This window comes from Colletotrichum abscissum (genome assembly GCF_030869225.1).
Source record: "Colletotrichum abscissum strain IMI 504890 chromosome Unknown Scaffold_29.1, whole genome shotgun sequence".
NCBI lineage: Eukaryota > Fungi > Ascomycota > Sordariomycetes > Glomerellales > Glomerellaceae > Colletotrichum > Colletotrichum abscissum.
In genome coordinates, this window is record NW_026850198.1 from 229,861 (window position 1) to 237,997 (window position 8,137).

Below are 8,137 nucleotides of genomic sequence, written 5' to 3' on the forward strand. Positions count from 1 at the left end.
CGGACTTGTTTGTCCATACCCTCGTTCCCCCTTGACGGGACGTCGGGCCACTGCTCCACGATGTGGGATGCCCAGCATCTGAACTTTTGTCTTGGCAGGAAGGTGTTGGACATGAGTATAAGAAACGCCTCGAATCCAGCTTCTATCTCTCCTTTCTCTTAACCAAGCTTTCCACTTCGTCCTTCACTTCACCCGCATCGCTCTCCAACTCCTACCCTTCTTTGACCCAATTCATTCTTTGCTCTGTGAGCTGTTCATCCGTTCTTTCACCACTTGATCCACCTGTTTTTGACAAACAAACCCCAACAACCATTCAAGATGTACACCAAGGCTTTCCTCACTGCTCTGGTCGGCGCCACCGCCGTCTCTGCCCACGGCTACGTTGAGACCATCACCGCCGGCGGCAAGACCACCGACAACTACAACCCTACCACTGCCCCCTACCAAAACCCCGCACCTGATGTCCCCGGCTGGGCTGCTCAGCAGCAGGATCTCGGCTTCGTTGCCCCCGATGCTGCTGGCCAGGCCGACATCATCTGCCACAAGTCCGCCACTCCCGGAAAGACCAGCGTCACGGTCGCCGCCGGAGAGACAGTCACCGTCAAGTGGAACACCTGGCCCGAGTCTCATAAGGGTCCTCTCATCGACTATCTCGCCAAGTGCTCCGGCGACTGCTCCAGCGCCACCAAGGCCGATCTCAAGTTCTTCAAGATCGCCGAGAAGGGTCTGACCGGCAGCAGCTGGGCCGCCGACGAGCTCATCAGCAACGGCCTCAAGTGGGACATCGCCATCCCCAGCGACATTGCTCCCGGCAACTACGTTCTCCGCCACGAGATCATTGCCCTCCACAGCGCTGGCCAGGCCAACGGCGCCCAGTTCTACCCCCAGTGCATCAACCTCGAGATCACTGGCAGCGGTTCCGCCAACCCCTCCGGCACTGCTGGTACCAGCCTGTACACTGCCAACGACAAGGGTGTTCTCTTTGACATCTACAGCGGTGCTACCAGCTACCCCATCCCTGGACCTGCTCTGTACAGCTCCAAGAAGCGCCGCAACCACGCTCGCGACCTCTTCCTCGTTGACTAAATGGTTCCATGCTGTGTGGAAATCATGGTATGAAAGACTCCAATATAAACATCACTGCGAAGGCAGACGGCAGGCCTGTCATGTTGATCAAGGGGAAGTCGAGCATTCCGGAGAGAATGCTTCATGGTCCGTCAATGACCTGCACTTGCATGGTTGTTCGGACAGTTTTGTTTCTTATTCACTGTACATCAGTTAGCCTCGACGATCGTCCCTCGGCACTTTGATCGAGGGGATGGGCTTCGGCTGGAGGCAACCCGTTAAACAGAGCATCGTCAGTGTATATACCCGTCTTTGGACGCATGAATAGATATGCTCTTAGACACCACCTGAAATCCTCTTCCTTTCTTTGTGAAACTTTCGCGCGGCTCCAACATCCACGGCATTCCGGTACTTGTGGTTCTGGCGGCTTGGCACGACACGGCAGAGAAATTTAGCGGAGTTTCCATTACGACCACTGATATATGGCGGCACACATCCTATCAATCTTCATGAAACCTGGAGAAAAACAACTTGGTGTGCATGCATCGCATTCAATGCTGCACCAAACAACCTCATCCCAGTTTCCCACGTTGGAATCCATTATCCACCATTCAATACAGATCTTGTTATTGGGGAGCAAGTGCCGCCAAAAGGCTTGGCATGCTGATCCAATCCGGCTTATGAAGCGCCTGCAAGTCATGAACTCTATCCAGGATCTGCTGGACCGCGGCACAACTGCCACGCGGAAGGTGAAGGCACAGGGCACGCTGAGCAACCTGCGGCGTGTGAGTTGATGCGAGAGTTTCGGACCGGCAGTAAGCGAAAGTTTGAATGTTCAATTCCGTCGTTCAAGGTCATGGGAAAGAGGTGCTCATTTGGCATGAACGTCATATTTTCATCGAACGTCTCTTCGATATATTAATCTCCAATTCTACTGGAGGCAAAATGTTAAATCAAGACCAGGCTCAATTTTCGTCACAATGGTGTACATTACTTTTATTATGACCGGCCGTGATTGAGGGTGCACTGTCATTTTTGCGACAGATCCCAGGTGAATGAATTCTGGTCGAAAAATTGAACAATCTACCTACTGAGAGCCATGCATTCACTATTAAGCAAAGGTAAGAGAGTATCAGCGCGATGCAGCTCTTTACTTATGCTATACTCGGGCGAATCGAAACAGGACTGAAGGCCTTCAGTGTCTCTATTTGAACCAATCTATACATGCCTTCTTATCAGAGTGATGGTCACTCGATCGAGCCCGAAGCGGTTTACTACAAAGTCTTCTCTCACAAACTACCGCGTGGTCACCCAAGCTGACACGATGGCGAAGAGAGAAGCCTCGGACTATGGTAGCCAATTTAGAGTGCACATCATATACCTAAGCCGCAAAGACTGCGCCTCCCCGAGCCTTATCGAAGCTTTGAGTGCTTTGCGTTGTCCAATCCTGAGAGACCAACGGGCATTCGAATTCCGTCGAGCTGGTCATCTATTCCGTCAAAATGGTGATGTATGGGTAATGCTGACTGCATACGAGGTAGCCACATTGGGGGCCATCATGTCTGTTCCCGAAGAACACCCCCTGCCTTGGGGCTGAGTGCTTTTTGTGTGATTGGTGATGTTACCCTTGTCCATTAGGCAGACACTTTCTGTCTGCCGATACGACAGCCTGATTGATTTCATTGATATGGCGATCTCGAGTAACCGCTGTTCGTGCCTTGGCCTGTATTACAAGGCTTTGAGCCTCCGTTTCCTCTATGGAATATTGGAGACAGCCTTCAAAACGCGGGACATGTTGGAGGCTTTTTTCCACAGTAGTGAGATTGGTAGTAGACACAAGAATGGAAACTTCAATCTCATGTATCACCCATCAAAACCTCAGGGTATTACTATTGTGAGTCCATCTACTCGTTTGAGCTGCTACAAGAGCCTCGTATTTGCCAGTGTTTCGCATCACTGATTTATCTGTATTCTTTTTGTTAAACAGCTGACGACAACCTGACTCTAACTCTTATCGTGGGGGCTTTGAAGGCACCAGAACTTGTCTTGGCTATATTTAAATAGTGGCTTGACATCAGGCTGCGTCTGCAGGGTGAGTGCATCCACTCCCAACTAGTATGGTCTGAGGGGGTGGTCATCTCAATTCTGATGGACGGGTCCGTCGGTAGCAGCTGGGTATGATTTATTGACTTCTTGCATATTTATGACTAGCAGCCATGATCCCAATCCAACCTTCTTTGTCTGATTTTCTCATCTCTCTCGTCTCTGTTTTCGGTACCAAGGCGTGGTGGTCTTAACCGCGTATATTTGAAAACTTGTCGGCGCCGAGTACTTTCCTCCTTCGGATGCGATGGATCCAACCCAACAAGAATCTGAGCGGCATCGACGCCAGAGCATGTCGCAAAGGGCATGGAGTCGAGGAGTTCCACTCGATAACCAGCCCTCTCCTGATCTTCTAATCAGTCCACCACTAGACCACTATGAGATGTCCCCTCGACCAATCTCTACGTTGTCACGACTGACTGACGAAGATACATCGTGGGACAGGCCACTGCTATCTAGTCGAACCAAGAGTGTTGACGAAGAAACTCAGCGCTCGAGCGGCAGGCGAACGAGTGACTGGTCATATGCAAAAGTTACGGGAGATCTTCAAGACCAATATGAAGGGGGTCTCGGACCTGCACAGCACCGAGGCAAACAGGATTCCAGGTCTACTTTACCCGGTATGGAAGGTTCAAAGATCTCGAAACCCATCACTCGAACTGAATGGTCACGCTACTTTAACGGATGGATCGTTCACCTCCCTGCTATACTGGTGACGACAGCCGTCCTACTCATTGGTTCAATACAATTCTACTGGTATCCGGAGATAGGTCCGCTTGTGAGCGGTTATCGACTAGACACCGATATCATCAGCAATATTCTCCAGTTTGTAGCCAAACTGCACGAACTTCTAATCGTGGCATCATTGTCTTCGATTGCTCTTGCGATGTATCGGAGACGTCTCGTCACAACTGGTGTGCGATTAGGCTTTCTCACTGGGGGCTATCGAGTTGGAGATCTCAACTACCTTCGAACTTCGTCGTTCCGCCACCAAGGTCTCAACAGGTCAAAGCCCTGGGAAATGCTACTACCCGGGTTCCTTGTCTTCGCGACCATACTTTCGACAATTGTTGGACCAGCATCTGCGGTCCTCCTCCTACCCAGCTTGGGTTGGTACGAGTTTGATACAAGCTCGGCGTTCAGCAAAATCGAGCCGCCCTTGTTGTACTGGTGGAATCGGAGGGCCATATGGTTCAGAGACCCTTTCAGCGAGTACACGGAGTGCCAAGGACCTGCGGGGGTCTATCGAGATTATTGTCCAGCTGGCGGGTTCCCTGTGATCTCGAGCTGGGTACGGGACTACGCAGCCACCGACTTGACCAACAATCTCACATTTTATTCCACGTCGTCAGATATTAGGCGCCATTTAGTGTTCACGCAAGCCGATGACAAGCCTAACACATCTTCGACCACGCTTACCACCACGCCATCGCACTTCCTCATGACCAGCATCGGTCTCTTTCAACAATTCATCCACAGCTCCGATGTTGGTGCCCTATCCCGCGAACCTCGCTACCGAATTACAGCCAAAGGAGGCGCCAACGTCAACTCACCGACCGGAGAGGGATCCGGGTTCTACCAACCATTTGTACAGTCCAGGTGTACAATACACGATAAAGGTTACTTAGCAGAGACTCCGGGATCTATCAGCTTTCCAACGAAATCTATCAACTGCTTCGATGATGCCGATTGTCTTCAATCCCAAAGAAAACCTAGGGAATTTAACGAAGCAGACTGGCTGAACAATTCGAGTCTCGACAATATCTCAGCCTCAAGCACATTCTTTCTGGACAAAGAAAACTCAACTGTTGTGTACCTGAATGGAATGATACCCGACTCATTCTCTGGGCAATCGAGAAACTTGGTTTACATCTGTAGCTTGTACGCAAGTTGGGCGCCGTCTAACTTCTCAATGGACCCAAGCGTCAGTGACAGTCTTCAATCAACATTTAGTAACGACAAAAGCATGCGAGACATGTACTACGGCAAGAGTCAAGAAGACATCCGAGTAATAAGATTCAGGTCGAATTGGTTCAAATTTCTCAACCCACACTGGAATATATCAAACACGACCACCGCCTCAGGTGTTAGTCAGATCATCCTCAACTTTTCTTCGAAGTTAAAGGTGAAAGGGAAAACTATGAACGTTTTGGCTCCAGTCGATGGTGCGAATAATACAGCATCAGAAATATTTCTGGCCAAAGTCTTTGGAGTTTACCTCGCCGAGGGTCTGGCACGGAACAGTCAAGAACAGAGAACCCGGATCAAGCTCAATAGTACTGACACCGAGCTAACTTACCTCGACTTGAACGAGCAACACGGCTACCTCGGAGGTGTTCATAAAATCACTCCCTTCAACAACACTCATCATCAGGATGAGTGGAGAGACAGCACGACCCAGCGCAACACAACTTTTGCAGCTTTCACTGAGGTGCTGAACACGGCTTTGCCAATCAACTTTACTGCGCAGCGCTACGGATACGGATCAGGACAAGGTCGCAAAACGCTAGAATTTGCCCAGGTGATGATGCTGATCTACCTCGGCATCATCGCCGTCTACGCCGCAACAGTGGGAACTGGATACGTGTTGGAGCTTCTCAAGGTCAAGTCAGGTGGGGAGCGCATCCGTGTCCTGAGCGTGATACCATGGTCAGATTTACAAGACTTGATCGTACTCGCACTAAAGACGCCGCCTCCATCTGATGAGGATCTGGCAGATGCTGGAGCTGGTGTTACTTCTGACAAAGTGTGGGAGAAGGTTGTGAGAGCGGAGTCTGACGACAAACGCAATATTCAACTAGCTTTCCAGGAGACAACACACACGAGAAAGCTGGATGTGAGTCGGAAGGAGCGGTATTATTAAGAGTCATCTCTGTTGGTCTTATTGATTATTCTTGCCATCAAGCTTTGATGTCATTTGGCGCTCAAGGACGAGTTTCCCTCGCACATCATTCTAGATACTTTTCCCACACATCTTATTATTTTATGCACAGAATATTTCAAAGCCTCATGAATTTGATTACATGTCCAAGCTCAAAGTCTACCACGAATGCCGCCGGGGACTACGAAATGACGAAGTTATCATTCTAGTGTGTTTTAAGTTCTCCTCAAGCTCGAATGCTCATAATGCCAACATGAATCGTTGAAGCGACTTCATTCCGTCATCATATCGACGTTGAGTTTCTTTATCAGAATTAGGCCCAGCTGGAAAGACCCGAAGTCCAGCGAAGCTAAATTTGCGCAACGGCATTCCAACAAACCACCCGCCAAGGCGTTAACGGCTTACCAAGCTGCGTTTCTCGTGCCGAGGCAAGAGCCAAACTCTAACTCTAAAGGCTCTTCTATCAGGTTCATGATATTCTAAAGTAGATGTGTATAATATCCGCGTTCTGGTGTTCAGTTGAGCCGTGACGCGGCCGACGGCAGTTCCGGCGAACGAGGGCAGAAGAACGACCGACAAATATCTGCCCAGAGGACATGGTCATGAATACCGCAACCCTATCAGTTTATCAGCGCCTGACGTGCTTACCATGGAGTCGGGCGTGCTAGCTCACCTTTTAACTTTGGGGGACTTAATCTAGATAGTGGGAACCATCGCTGGGGCGGTCCCGATGATTAGGATCGTCTGCGTTAGCTTCCTTTTTTAGCTCTCGTCGGTTGACTCGGTATAATGCAAGAGAATAGTGTTCAAGATACGCTTTGACGAGCTGTTGAGTCATGTCTTTCCATTTGTGTGTGGGCTTAACACCGCTGACATTTTCAAAGGAGTTGATTGAGAGTGTAAATTGCCAAGAATGGACGGATGAAGTTTCTATGAAGCTGCCCCGAACTTTGCTAGCAGCGTTGCACTGAATCGGCACTGTGATCTTCTGCCCGTCAACAATCTTTCCAGCTCCCCGGAATGGCGTGATGTCCATATAAAAGTCCCATATTTTCACCGCATTTCCCCGCCGTTGAACGAGTGCGACTGCGAACTGTTGATCGGCCGAATCCACGTATCGTCGGATCAATTGAATTGCAACAGTGGGCCATTTTGAGTGTAAATAGGAACTGTTATATGGGAAGTCCGGAGGTTGTATGGAGTTTGCATGTGTTTACTCAGAAGCCAACCTAGCTATCTTTAGACCGAAGCTATTGAGACCAATGGCAAAATGAAGTGTCTTCATAAAGGTGGCGCCGGGAGGATCCTTGTGTCAGAGCAGTAGCTTGAGTTCGTTACAAGGGAGACGCGTAGTCAGACCTATGTCCTTGTGACTGAGGCTTCTAAAGCCATTGGCTGTGCAGTTGGCAACTCCGAAAACCCGCACTATGATGAATTGCAAAGAAAGCCTTTACCAGGTGTATGCATGTCCTATCGCTGGTAACTCGAGAGCTTTGACTACTAGTCTTGCACTTAGGTACTAGTGAGAGAATTTAGAAAACCGAGGCAATTGGCCAAGCATTGTAAACCAAGTCCTTGGACCAAACAAATAATCAATCATTCCGCTCGCCCCGAGGAACTCTCAATTGGCATGTGCATCCCCCGGTATTTTCGAAGCTCTTGCCCGTGGTCCATTGGAGCTGTTGTGGTTGGGGCCTGATATGCAATGTAATTCTCCACGGACCTGACGTGCAACGGTGCAACACCACACTTTTCTTTCACACAGGGTCTTGAAACCGGCCTGAATACTGTCCATCGGGAAGGTGGGAGTAGCATATCGTATCTCTGTCCAAGTCCAGTCGTTCCATCTTCGTCCGAAAACAAACCCATCAGGCGTCGTTCGTCCAAGTCATCTTGACACTCTGTCCGCGTGGAGGCAGCGTGGACAGCGTGGGCACGGATCGCTTGCACCTGTCGCAGGTTCAAGCCAAGCCATGCCACACATCCCCCTTTGGACGACCAACACCCTTGCTGGCGATGAGGAACATAAGGCGTATCACATATTGAACGCCGCGCGCACGCGATGTTCTAACAAGCTTATACAGACGA

General features: G+C 49.9%; 2 protein-coding genes across 2 annotated transcripts; both read left to right on the forward strand.

Moving 5' to 3' along the window:
- Positions 1 to 318: 318 nt before the first annotated feature.
- Positions 319 to 1,086, forward strand: CABS01_10963 (glycosyl hydrolase family 61; the record flags this gene model as incomplete). The annotated part of the gene is made up of 1 exon (XM_060544318.1): positions 319 to 1,086. One exon carries the CDS (start codon positions 319 to 321, stop codon positions 1,084 to 1,086), a length of 768 nt encoding a protein of 255 aa, XP_060398594.1.
- Positions 1,087 to 3,790: 2,704 nt separating this feature from the next.
- On the forward strand, positions 3,791 to 6,031 carry CABS01_10964 (uncharacterized protein; the record flags this gene model as incomplete). Its single annotated transcript, XM_060544319.1, has 1 exon — positions 3,791 to 6,031. The coding sequence occupies one exon, from the start codon at positions 3,791 to 3,793 to the stop codon at positions 6,029 to 6,031; it is 2,241 nt and encodes a 746-aa protein (XP_060398595.1).
- Between the last annotated feature and the right edge of the window lie 2,106 nt (positions 6,032 to 8,137).